The 14,159-nt window shown below is 45.3% G+C and overlaps 1 protein-coding gene across 4 annotated transcripts in view; it reads right to left on the reverse strand.

Annotated features, from left to right (window-relative positions):
• Positions 1-14,159, reverse strand: part of WDR59 (WD repeat domain 59) — a 114,963-nt gene that overhangs the window by 64,453 nt on the left and 36,351 nt on the right. For 3 of the 4 annotated variants that reach the window (XM_003829526.7, XM_034940707.4, XM_034940708.3), the window contains 3 exons: positions 13,686-13,723; positions 7,905-7,993; positions 3,314-3,430 (listed from right to left, as the gene is read on the reverse strand). In XM_003829526.7, coding sequence (XP_003829574.3) covers positions 3,314-3,430; positions 7,905-7,993; positions 13,686-13,723 — 244 coding nt within the window. The remainder of the gene's footprint in view (positions 1-3,313; positions 3,431-7,904; positions 7,994-13,685; positions 13,724-14,159) is intronic. The other variant, XM_034940709.3, reaches the window with a different exon arrangement.

Here is a 14,159-nt window from a genome sequence, read left to right on the forward strand (position 1 = left end):
GCTACATATCAGAAAAAAGTCCTCTGAAGAAATATCAGGGGCCAGGTGTGGCTCATACCTGTAATCCCAACACTTTGGGAGGCTGAAGCAGGAAGACTGCTTGAGCCCAGGAGTTCAAAACCAGCCTGGGCAACAGAGTGAAACAAAATATATATTTTTTCTTTATATATAGATATATACATATCTTTATAGAGAAAGAGAAATATAAAGAAATATCAGAAGAGCCTTGGTCAAAAAAGAACCAGGTTTCCTTGGGGGTTGATGTCCTAGGAAACAGACTCAAAGCTACATGTTTCTCAGCAGAATGTACCAAGGGTGGTCGGGCATGGTGGCTCATGCCGATAATCCCAGCACTTTGGGAGGCCAAGACAGGGAGATTGCTTGAGGTCAGGAGTTTGAAACCAGCCTGGCAAACATGGTGAAACTCCATCTCTACTAAAAATACAAAAATTAGCCTGGCATGTTGGTGCACCCTTGTAATCCCAGCTACTGAGGGAGGCTGAGACATAAGAATTGCTTGAACCTGGGAGGCAGAGGCTGCAGCAAGCCAAGATCACACCACTGCAATCCAGCCTGGGCAACAGAGCAAGACTCTGTCTCAAAAGAAAAAGAATGTACCAAGCGACTATGTCTGGATTTCCAGGAATCTCTTTGTCTAGAAGGCAGCAATTTTGTGAAATAGGCTGCTGTTAACCCAAGATCAGGGAAAAAAAAAGATTATGTAAAATGATATGAACTCATTTAATTGTAGTTAATGTTCTATTTCTAAGGGCCACATAAGAAAAATTCTTTTCTTTCTTCTTGATCTATCCCTAACCTTCAACTCAATTGTTTTGTAGTTAAATAATTTATAAACTGAAGTGAAATACACATTTAGTGATATCTTGCTCCAGCTGACCCCTTAGAATTTAGAAAATAAAAATATAATAAAAATAATTAATATAAATTATGAGCTAATAAATTGTCATATAAACTTAAAAATGATTATGTAGAAAAATTACATATATTGGTCCTTATCTACTAAAAAAAATGGTTGAATGTTATGCAAAGTCCCTTTTCTAAGTTTCTTCACTTTTTATGATCATGCTATTTACATACATTCAATAAATATTGTCTTGCTAGCACTGTGGAAGGCCAAGGCAGGTAGAGCACAAGGTCAAGAGATTGAGACCATCCTGGCCAACATGGTGAAACCCCATCTCTACTAAAAACACAAAAGTTAGCTGGACATGGTGGCATGCACCTATAATCCCAGCTGCTCAGGAGGCTGAGGCAGGAGAATCGCTTGAACCTGGGAGACGGAGGTTGCAGTGAGCTGAGATCGCGCCACTGCACTCCAACCCGGGTGACAGAGCAAGACTCCATCTCAAAAAAAAAAAAAAAAAAAAAAAATTGTCTTGCTTCTAGGATATAGTGGAATAAATCAAATACCATGCCAAAAATCTCATTTCATTAATAAGCTAAGCCTGCTGGTAAAGAACAGAGAAGACTTTGTATGGGGAAATAATGCCTATAAAGTCCTCCCAGGAAACTGGCTGTTACCTGCTTTATTACCTAGGAAACCCCAGACTCACAGGTAGGAAAGATGCCACTGAGTATCAACAAACTTGGGCATCTCATAGAAAGAGGTAGAGTTGAACTGGATGGCTTCTGGTTCCTGAATTGGGAGACAAGCTGATTGGGGTACAGGGACAGAAACCCAAATGCAGCCGGGCATGGTAGCTCATGCCTGTAATCCCAGCACTTTGGGAGGCCGAGATGGGTGGATCACTTGAGGTTAGGAGTTCAAGACCATCCTGGCCAACATGGTTAAACCCTGTCTTTACTAAAAATACAAAAATTAGCCAGGCATGATGGCGTGCATCTGTAATCCCAGCTACTTGGGAGGCTGAGGCAGGAGAATCGCTTGAACCCAGGAGCGGAGGTTGCAGTGAGCCGAGATCACACCACTGCACTCCAGCCTGGGTGACAAAGTGAGACCCAGTCTCAAAAAATAAATAAATAAAAAAAAACAAAAAATCAAACGTAATATGAACGAACAAACAAAAAAGTCACATCTGACACATTAAAAATAACTTACAACCCTAAGAGATTTACAAACTTCAAGACAGGAGTTAACTTTTAACTTAGTATATGACTGTAGTTTTGCTAATCATACCACAAAGATGTCATATATGACTATATAAATACAACAAAGCATTAAATAAATGACACTGAATCATAAAATTGCTAAACCAATTTCTGTGGTCAAACCCCTGTCCTCAGAGACCTGACCACAAGGAGCAACTACTGGAACAAAGATGACTCTGCCCTGCCATCATTCTGACCAAGGGTGAACATCCCATGCCACAGAGAGGAAAGACAAACAAACAACACTGTACCTTGTGATAAACCAGAAATAATCGGGTTACTGAAACACATAAAATCTTGAGCATTTCCTGTAAGTTAGAGAATCACTAATAAAATGACTCTATCCCTGAATTGTGCAATGCTGATGCCTGAAAACGTCAGAACTTTCTACATACGATAAGCATGTGAGGGAGCAGCTGTTTTTCCACCAGGAATAGACTAATTGTAAACTTTGAAACCTTAACAACTGTAGACTTTTCTCCTTTACTTATATCTGTCATACATATCTGACTTCCTTGCAGCTTCTTTGCAAGGGAACCTCTTTCCCTTTCTTGAGGCAGAGTCTCGCTCGGTCACCCAGGTTGGAGTGCAGTGGATCAATCTCAGCTCAATGCAACCTTTGCCTCCCAGGTTCAAGCGATTCTTGTGTCTCAGCCTCCCAAGTAGATGGAATTACAGGTGTGCGCCACCACACCCAGCTAATTTTTGTATTTTTAGTAGAGACTAGGTTTCACCATGTTGGCCAGGCTGGTCTTGAACTCCTGACCTTAAGTGATCTGCCTGCCTCAGCCTCCCAAAGTGCTGGGATTACAGGTGTGAGCCACCATGCCCGGCCAACTTCTTTCCCTTTCTAAGTACTTTTGTCTCTGACTTCCTTTCACAAAGGGAAAGACGAAAACCTTCTGAACAAATTCTAAGAGACATATCAGAGGAGATGCTATGGCATGTCACTCTGCCATCATAACACAATGTGGTTATGCTGAACAGCACCATGCTGGGTCTCGCTCTGTCGCATTTCGCTGGTCAACATAACCAAATTTATGTGTTCAGTTGCCCAAGAAGCACATGCACCGTGAAATACATACTGTGCTAACACACTGCAGCTTTCCAACCAAGGTGGAATCATACATCCCTGATGCCACCCAAACACTGCTCCTCCAACTTCCCCATGGGTGCCACTGACCTTCACAGAATTGTCTTGACTGGAGGTAGCAAGAATGTGCTCGCTGTCTGGGTGCCAGTCCAGGCCATGGATTTTGGAGAGGTGGGCGGCTAGATATTCCACTGCTGTACTGGGTTTCTGCAACAGATCAGCACCTAATATTATCAATTTAGAAAGAACTCTTTGAGTGTCTATCACGTAAAAGTCTGCTAGGTAATGAGTGAGGATGCAAAAATACTACCAGATACTGTCTCTACCCTACACAGACTTTGTTTGTTTTGGTTAAGCCAAACAAAACACCATGACCAAAAGACTTATCCAACGCTCCTTCACATGCTCTGAAAATGCGCCTGTGAGCCTCGTTTCTTCCCACTTCAATGAAGGATACAAGGTAGTAGATGCTTTTCACCCCCTTTTTTGTTTTTTGAGACGAAGTCTTGCTCTGTCACCCAGGTTGGAGTGCAGTGGCACAATCACAGCTCACTGCAGCCTCAACTACCTGGGCTCAAGCAGTCCTCCCGCCTCAGCCCTCCAAGTAGCTGGGACTACAGGTGCACACCACTAAGCCTGGCTAATTTTTTTGTATTTTTTTCTACAGATGGGGTTTTGCATGTTGTCCAGGCTGGTCTTGAACTCCTGGGCTCAAGCGAACCCCCTGCTTTGGCCTCCCAAAGTGTTTGGATTACAGGCACGATCCACTGTGCCCAGCCTCACACTTTAACAGTGCAGTCTGACAATTCCCACTCGTCTCCCCCATGATCACCCAAGAAGAGAGACTGAGACATCCAAATGGACCCAGCTTCAACAAGAGGGTAAAACCATGCATCTTAAAGTGATGGAGCACTAAGATTCCAAAGGAGAATGAATGTACATCACAAGAAAAAACAATACATGATTAATAAGCATAGAAAATAAACAGGCCAGGCACAGTGGCTCATGCCTGTAATTCCAGCACTTTGGGAGGCCAAGGTGGGTGGATCACCTGAGGTCAGGAGTTTGTGACCAGTCTGGCCAACATGGTGAAGCTGGTCTCGAACTCCTGGCCTCAAGCAATCCTCTTGCCATGGCCTCCCAAAGTGCTGGGATTATAGGTTTGAGCCACTTTTCCCAGCCCAAAATTTTTCCTGTCTTAAGGGAATGATCCAAACTCACAAAAAGCTTTAGATATAAAAGAAGTTCATCTTGGTGTTATCTGAAACACTAGAAAACCAAAAAAAAAAACCTAAATGATCAACAAATGGGAAATAATGAAGCTGAATCAATATACTACAGCTATGCGACACCAAATGATGATACAATATGATGTAGCCACTGAAAATTATACTTAGAGCTTATAGTACGAGGATAATGCATCTGTTCTAATGTTAAATGAAAAAAAAGTGTACACAACTACGTACACAGTACGACAAACTAAGTTTAAAAAAAAAAAGCATAAGAACAGAAAACACCAAAATGTTAGCATTTGTCTCTGGGTAGTAGGATTATGAATGATTTTTATTTTTTCATTTATATTTTCTACAGAGAGCATGTATTACTTCCATAATTAGCATTAGTCTATGAGGATAAGAGTGCAGTCTCCAGGCTGGGTGGAGTGGCTCACACCTATAATCCCAGTGTTCTGGGAGGCCAAGGCAGGAGGATGACTTGAGACCAAAAGTCAAGACCAGCCTGGGCAACACAGTAAGATTCCCATCTCTACAAAAAAAATTTTTTTTTAATTACCTCATCATAGTGGTGCATACCTGCAGTCCCAGCTACTCAGCTGGGAGGATCACTTGAGTCCAGGAGTTTGAGGCTGCAGAGAGCTATGATTGTGCAACTGCACTCCAACCCGGGAGACAGAGGGAGACTCTGTCTCAAAAACAAAAAACAGAGTGCAGTCTCTAGAACCAGCCTGCCTGGGTTCAAATTTTGGCAGCAAATTTGCTTCAGTTTACTCATCTGTAGAACAGGGATAATAATAGCACGCACTGGCCGGGCGCAGTGGCTCACGCCTGTAATCCCAGCACCTTGGGAGGCGAAGGCGGGTGGATCACCTGAGGTCAGGAGTTCAAGACCAGCCTGACCAACACGGTGAAACCCTGTCTCTACTAAAAATACAAAAATTAGCCAGGCGTGGTGGTGGGCACCTGTAATCCCAGCTACTCAGGAGGCTGAGGCAGGAGAATCGCTTGAACCTGGGAGGTGGAGGTTGCAGTGAGCCAAGAATGCGCCATTGCACTCCAGCCTAGGCAACAGAGTGAGACTCTGTCTCCCAAAACAACAACAACAACAACAACAACAACAAACAAAAACATGTACTTTAAAGGCTAATTATAAAGAGATATTAATCAATAAATGTAAAACTCTTAAAAGAATGCCTATGTACAATAAATGCTCAGTAAATGTTAATATGATAGTCATACATGAGTCTGGATTAAAATCCACTGTTAGCACTGACACTGAACTTTGTGAAGTCTGTAATGCTTGCTGCCATCAGTGCTGCTTTGACACTACAAAGTGCCAGAGAAGTGAAAATATAATCAACAAGTTCTACAACTCACCTGAGCAGAAGTCCTAAGTATCATTATTTTTATTTTATTTATTTATTTATTTTTTGAGACGGAGTCTTGCTCTGTCATCCAGGCTGGAGTGCAGTGGCGCGATCTCGGCTCACTGCAAGCTCCACCTCCCGGGTTCAGGCGATTCTCCTGCCTCAGCCTCCTGAGTAGCTGGGACTACAGGCGCCCGCCATCACGCCCAGCTAATTTTTTGTATTTTCAGTACAGACGGGGTTTCACCGTGTTAGCCAGGATGGTCTCGATCTCCTGACCTCGTGATCCACCCGCCTCAGCCTCCCAAAGTGCTGGGATTACAGGCGTGAGCCACCACGCCCAGCCGAAAATGCTGTTCTAGTGACAAACTGAATAAAACCAATCACTAGTTAGGAAATAAAGAAGGCCAGGAGCAGTGGCTCATGTCTGTAATCCCAGCACTTTGGGAGGCTGAGGTGGGAGGATCGCTTGACCCCAGGAGTTCGAGGTCAGCTTCAGCAACCTTGTCTCTACAAAAAAAAAAATTTTTTAAATTGGCTGGGTGTGGTGGCAGGTACCTGTAGTCCCAGTTACTCAGGAGGCTGAAGCAGGAGAATAGCTTGAGCCCAAGAGGTTGAGGCTGCAGTGAGCCATAGTTACACTACTACACTCCAGTCTGGGTGACAGAATGAGGCTCCATCTCAAAAAAAAAAAAAAAGAAGGGGAAAATGGCCATAAAGGAACAGAAGACAAAAACTAACATATAGAAGATGTGGCCAGGCGTGGTGGCTCACGCTTGTAATCCCAGCACTTTGGGAGGCCGAGGTGGGCAAATCACTTGAGGTCGGGAGTTCAAGACCATCCTGCCCAACATGTGAAACCCAATCTCTACTAAAAAATACAAAAATTAGCTGGGCGTGGTGGTGTGCACCTATAGTCCCAGCTACTGGGGAGGCTGAGGCAGGAGAATTGCTTGAACCTGGGAGGCATAGGTTGCAGTGAGCCAAGGCCCCCACTGCACTCCAGCCTGGACGACAGAATGAGACTCTGTCTCAAGAAAAAAAAAAAAAGAAGATGCACCTGCCCAACCTCTATGAAATCACCTTCTCACGTAAGAGCTATCTAAGGCAGAGGGCTTCTGCCACATAAGGCTTCCCCAGCATGTCCTGGAGCCTAATGCAGCAGACAGGATCTGCCACACCTGATCTCTGCTCCACTTCTCGCTTCTCTTCCAAACGTATGAAGGGAAGGGAGCAGCCGGAAGATAAGACAGTGGGGACATCCCTGAACAAGCCATCCCCACAATGCCTGAGCATCTGTAGCCCCAGGTCTCACAGGCAGGAAGCAGGATTTACACCCAGGTCTTATGGCAGTGATGGCTCTGTTCATTATTACCTAACAGTCTGGCAGTCAATGCAGGGGAGGCCTTTTCCCTGTGCCACGACCCTCACTGAGGCCAACACAATCAACTTCAGTAGACTTTCCATTACAGCCACAGCCAAGGACCCAGCACTGTTTCCATCCCTAGGTGTCCATGGGCTGCTGCAGTAAGAACGGATGAGTGATATGCAGAATACTTTGAGGCTGATGGGATGTCTAGGCTTGTAAGAGTAAATGTAAGCATCATGAGCGCCCTACCTTGCTCATCGTTATTGGAAGTATTCAGGATGGCAGGCATCCGAGAACAAATACATTTCACTTTGCAAGCGGGGGCAGGGATAAGAAGCCTGCTGACAATTCTAGAATAGCGCCTGGGCTCCACGGCTTAACCCCACTGACACACACACTGTTAGTGTCTTTATTTTGAAGGAAACTGAGGTTAAGAGAAGTGACGGTGGCTTATCTGGTGTCATAATTAGGAGGTGGCAAAATGGAGCTGATTTTTTCAACCACTGTTCCTAATGTCTCACTTCCCTAGTTTCCTTCAACACTGGATTGAGACGCAAATATCGTCTGGTACTATGAGCTTAAAATGGCCATTTACCATGCTGCACAGGGTTCCCCGGACTCTCAAGCCAAGTCCTGACACTCATAAAATCATCTTCACACCCTCTGGGAGGGATCAAAGACCAACAAGGGGGAAAAAAGAGATTACTCACCCTCTTATCCCATATCCGCACATCGCCGTCATGGCTGGTGGCAAGGCAGTTAGCATTTTTTTTATTCCATTTGACCTGGGAGGCACCCGCTGCAAAGAAAAATCAGGGAAGAAAGCTGCTGCCCTTGGTGCTTTCGGAAGCAGAGCGGAGCACAGCCAGGGGAGCTGGATAATGAGTTCTGGCTGAATAAGCCCAGAACCCTTCAAGTTTCTGTGACTGCACCAACTCCACTATTCCAGATAAAACGAAGCCAAAAAATAAATGAATTAACACATGGGAACAGGATCATAGTCACCTAATTGAGGAAATAATCTCAGGGGAAAAAATCTACAGGTCACTCTGAGCAGAATCAGCAGGAAAACATAGTTTCTTACAGAGCAGTAGTTGAGCATGGCACTGCTGGCTAGTAATTGACTTGTCACACAACCTGACCCTTTCTCATCCCCAAATGACACCTGCTTGCACTCCTAATTAGAACAGCCTCAGCTCTTATGCCTGCCCCCTTTTTTTTTTTTTAATTGTTGAGCAATAGTCTTAGAAAAACACAGCCTTAGCTGAAGACCAGCTACAGAATAAGCCCCGATGTTGACCAATTCTGTCCTAAGGGTTACATGCTCCCCGCACCCCACTCCCCATCAGCTATGTCAGCCGTGGCCACTGGCACCACACTGATAAGGGAAAGGGAACACCCTTGGCAGTATGTGACCTCAGTCCTTTTCCCTCTCTGCCAATACAGAGTGTCATTGATACATTAGTGACAAAAGGGCTACTTAAGACAGGAGGCATAATGTGAGATGCCAGAAAGAGCTGAGACATGGAAAACTGGGACATAGTGGCACTTCTAGCTGACCTTTAAAAAATAAATCATTAATCAAGAGCCAAACCAGAACTGAAGTGACAGCACTCCTTCCTGTCTCCTCCTGCCCTTGCTCACAGCACACATGACATTCCTGCTGTGACACCTGTCCCTCTGCCTGGTGTTTATTACTGAGGAAGGCCATAGTAGATCCACATCTTTGGGGAGCTACCTGATCCAAGAAGCCCCGAGTACGACAGAGCAATGACTCAGAACCCAACAGGACATACAGCATTAAGCCCAGAACTTGGTCCTGTCCAAGGATATGCTGTGTTGGTTTTGATGACACTATTTGTCTGTCTTGTTCTTTCTTGAGACATAGGGTATCTTATGTCGTCTAGAACAAATGGTGGAGACCAGTGAAGATGAAGCAAGGAAGAGTATTAGGAGGTGGCTTCTTTGCAAGGAAGGATATCAGCTGGAGGAGAAAGTGAGTGAGAGGAGCTTGCTCTACCTCCTTGACAGAGTTACTTAAGAGTCCAAGAGAACACACCTTTCCCAGTGGGGAGGCATCAGAACTCGAGGGCTCCCAAGGGACTCTGGGAAGCCCCCTCAATGCAACCTGCTTTATCAAGATCATTATACCAGAGGCCAGGCGCGGTGGCTTGCACCTATAATCCCAGCACTTTGGAAGGCTGAGGCAGGCGGATTACCTGAGGTCAGCAGTTCAAGACCAGCCTGACAAACATGGCAAAACCCTGTTTCTACTAAAAATACAAAAATTAGCCAGGTGTGGTGGCGTGCACCCGTAATCCCAGCTACTTGGGAGACTGAGGCAGGAGAATTGCTTGAACCTAGGAGGGGGAGGTTGCAGTGAGCTAAGACTGCACCACTGCACTCAGGTCTGGGCAACAGAGCAAGACTGTCTCAAAAAAAAAAAAAAAAAATCATTACACCAGGGTCGAATGGAGGTCCCGGGCTATGAGAACTCTCAGACACAGAGAACACTCTGGAATACTCACAACGTGACTCCCTATCCCAAAGGGCATGAATAATGTGCCCCCTGAGAGATGGGGACCACAGGCTCTGGGAAGCAGGCAGTACCCGAGGCTGTACCACTCGGGGTATGCTAGATCCAGCAGCTTATCAAGGTCCACAAGCCTCTCACTTGCCTCTTTTCCCCCAGGGTAGCTCTGCACCACTGAGAAACCTCACTGAGTACAAAGGAAAGAAGTCTTCTACTTCCATTTTTTAAGAAAGATCTATAACAGAAAAAAAAGCAATGAGAACAAGCAGGCTAAAAAAAGAACCACTTTCAGCTGGGCGCAGAGGCTCACGCCTGTAATCCCAGCACTTTGGGAGGCTGAGGCAGGTAGGCCACAAAGTCAGGAGTTAGAGACCAGCCTGGCCAATATGGTGAAACCCCATCTCTATTAAAATTACAAAAATTAGCTGGGTGTGGTGGCCCATGCCTGTAGTCCCAGCTGCTCGGGAGGCTGAGGCAGGAGAATCGCTTGAACCCAGGAGGCGGAGGTTGCGGTGAGCCAAGATCGTGTCACCGCACTACAGCCTGGCCGACAGAGCAAGACTCCGTCTCAAAAAAAAAAAGAACCACTGTCCTTTTTAGGGTTTCCCTAAAACTAATCTAACTTAGAAACCTATAAATGTGGCCAGGCAAAGAGGCTCACGCCTGTAATGCCAGCACTTTGGGAGGCCGAGGCGGGTGGATCATGAGGTCAGGAGATCGAGACCATCCTGGCTAACCCAGTGAAACCCTGTCTCTACTAAAAATACAAAAAAATTAGGCGGGCGTGGTGGCGGGCGCCTGTAGTCCCAGCTACTCGGGAGGCTGAGGCAGGAGAATGGCGAGAACCCGGGAGGCAGAGCTTGCGGTGAGCTGAGATCGTGCCACTGCACTCCAGCCTGGGCAACAGAGCGAGACTCTGTCTCAAAAAAAAAAAAAAAAAAAAAAAGAAACCTATAAATGTAAGTAACAAAGTCAGGAGAATGTGATTGAGGCATCTGTAGACCACCTGTATTTCTATTCAGTTACACGCCCTCTGCAGCCAGTCTATGTCTCAGATCATAAGTACCTAAAGCAGGTGGGGGCGGGGGGCAGAACTGTTAAGCACTTAGCACAGAAGCACAGGGGTTTGATTCATCTATCCATGCAACAAATGCTTAGTCCCCCTTATCCGCGGGTCCACCTTCTACAGTGTTAGTCACTCCCGGTACAGTACAAGGAGACGTTCTGAGAGAGAGAGAGACAGACCACATTCACATAACTTTTTTTTTTTTTTTGAGACAGAGTTTTGCTCTTGTTGCCCAGGCTAGAGTGCAATGGTGTGATCTCGCTCACCGCAACCTCCACCTCCCAGGTTCAAGCAATTCTCCTGCCTCAGCCTCCCAAGAAGCTGAGATTACAGGCATGCACCACCACGCCCGGCTAATTTTGTATTTTTAGTAGAGACGGGGTTTCTCCATGTTGAGGCTGGTCTCGAACTCCTGACCTCAGGTGAGCCGCCCGCCTCAGCCTCCCAAAGTGCTGGGATTACAGGCGTGAGCCACCGCACCCGGCCACATTCATATAACCTTTATTGCGGTACGGTGTTACAACTGTTCTATTTTATTATTATTAGTTGTTGCTGTTAATCACTTACTGTGCCTAATTTATAAATTAAACCTTATCCTAGTTATGTATGTACAGAAAAGAAACATAGTATATTTGGTTCAGTATTATCTGTGGTTTCAGGCATCCAATGGGGGTCTTGGACTGTGTCCCCTGAGAATGAGGGGGGATTACTGTATTACTATATTAAGTATCTCCTTGGATCAGGCACAAATGCCTGTAGCGCACAAATACATACACTCGTCTACAGAACTGAATAAGAAAGAAATGGTTTCTGCCCGGGTGTGGTGGCTCCCGCCTATAATCCCAACACTTTAGGAGGCCGAGGCAGGCAGATCACTTGAGGTCAGGAGTTCGAGACCAGCCTGGCCAACAAGGTAAAACCCTGTCTCTACTAAAAATACAAAAATTAGCTGGGTGTGGTGGTGCGCACCTGTAATCCCAGCTACTCGGGAGGCTGAGGTGGGAGAAACGCTTGAACAACAGGAGGTGGAGGTTGCAGTGAGCTGAGATTCCACCACTGCACTCCAGCCTGGGAGACAGAGTGAGGATCTGTCTCAAAAAAAAAGAAAAAAGAAAGAAAGAAGTGGTTTCTAACTTCACAAATCATATCATCCAGCTGCTAATACAGTCATGATGCTAAAGGCCTTTACATAAAAAGGCGTGGGGGTAGAGAGGGAAAAAGTATCATGTACAGTAACCATTTCAGAGCAAACACCAAATGTGTGTTCCAATGCACCAAGGAGATACAAACGGACAGAATTTGAGAGACAGATAACACATGCTTTTACAAAGGATGTCAAAATATTGACAATTTAGCTTTATCTGTGTAAATAAGTTATACCAGTTCTACTCCACATTCTACTCTCAGGAAGTGCTGGGAATATTCCCTAGTAGCCCCAGTTGAGAATTCCAGAAAAGGTCAGTTCCAACTAAGCAATGAAAACAGGTAGATCAGAATGTAACTACAAAGACTTAGTTCATCCATGTTAAACAACACCATGGGCCAGTTGCGATGGCTCAAGCCTATAATCCCAGCACTTTGGGAGGCCAAGTCGGGTGGATCACCTGAGGTCGGGAGTTCAAGACCAGCTTGACCAACGTGGATAAACCCCATCTTTACTAAAAATACAAAATTAGCCGGGCATGGTGGCACATGCCTGTAGTCCCGCCATTGCACTCCAGCCTGGGCAACAAGAGCAAAACTCTGTCTCAAAAACAAAACAAAACAAAAAAAACATGCAGATACAATCAGTGTAATCTAATTGTGGAGAAACCACAGGATGAACTATTGCTTTAATAAACTACAGGAAAAGAAAAACACAAACCCAAAAAGGAGAAGGAGACAGACTTAAAAAGATGAGAAATATATCAACCACTTACAGGTATGGACTTTATTTAGATTCTCACTGATACCATTTTTCAAACAATTTGTAACTAAAAAAAGAGAGAGAGACTACTGGGGAAATCTGAATGCTGCTTAGATACTTGATGATATTAAAGAGTTACTGTTAATATTTTTAGGTATTTTTAAGTATGATATTGGGATTCTTCTTTTGCAAAACATACACTGAAATACTTGTTGAAGAAATGATATGATATGTAGCTTCAAAATAATCACAAGAGGGCCGGGCATGGTGGCTCACACCTGTAATCCCAGCACTTCGGGAGGCCAAGGCAGGAAGATCACTTGAGGTTAGGAGTTCAAGACCAGCCTGGCCAATACAGTGAAACCGGTGTCTACTAAAAATACAAAAATCTCCCAGGTGTGGTGGCAGGCGCCTGTAATCCCAGCTACTTGGGAGACTGAGGGAGGAGAATTGCTTGAACCCGGGAAGCAGAGGCTGCAGTGAGCCGAGGCTGCACTACTGCACTTCAGCCTGGGCAACAAGAGCAAGACTCTGTCTCAGAAAAGAAAAAAATCACAAGGGGGATGAAGGTGGAGGTGAAATGCTGGGTGGAGGAAAAGATGAAATAAAATTGGATGTATGATAACAAGTGTTGAAGCTGACGATGAACACAGGCAGTTCATTTTCTTCTCCCTATTTTTACAGAATGTTTGAAATTTTCCACTATAAAAAGGTTACAAACAAATCAACTTGGCTCTTGTCCTTGGACTCTGATATGAGGTCCTGCTCCACACCCAACAGTCCTAACTGTGGCTTCTGGGAGCAGCCTAAAGTGAGCCCCTTGCAACAACATGAGACTTACAATTCCACTCAGCCATGGCGCAGCCCAGACAGAGGCAGTTAGAGAGGGAGATGGAAAGGAATAGGAAGGAACGGGAAAGAACTGGAAGGAAGAAAATGAAGACAAACCGAGGCGCCAGGGTGAGGTGGGAGAAGCATACACTCACCAACAGCAGACAGTGCAACAGTAGGTTTCCTTGTGTCTCTGAAATATAAAAATAAAAAATCAAATCCCCAATTTATATGCCACCACCCACCTGGTATTTTTCACCCTTTGCACACAATTCTTCGCTTTCCTTTCAGCGGGAACTTGGAGTAGGTAGATCCGCTGTGAGGGCCTTAAAAAGAAGTCTAAAGAGAGACCTGCTGGCCAGGTGCGGTGGCTCATGCCTGTAATTCCAGCACTTTGGGAGGCTAAGGTGGGCGGATCACCTGAGGTCAGAGTTCGAGACCAGCCTGACCAACATGGTGAAACCCCATCTCTACTAAAAATACAAAAATTAGCCACGTGTGCCAGGCACCTAAAATCCCAGCTACTCGGGAGACTGAGGCAGGAGAATTGTTTGAACCCAGGAGGCGGAGGTTGCAGTGAGCCAAGATCGTGCCATTGCACTCCAGCCAGGACGACAAGAGCAAAACTC

This window comes from Pan paniscus, chromosome 18 (assembly GCF_029289425.2).
Source record: "Pan paniscus chromosome 18, NHGRI_mPanPan1-v2.0_pri, whole genome shotgun sequence".
In the NCBI taxonomy this organism is placed as follows: domain Eukaryota; kingdom Metazoa; phylum Chordata; class Mammalia; order Primates; family Hominidae; genus Pan; species Pan paniscus.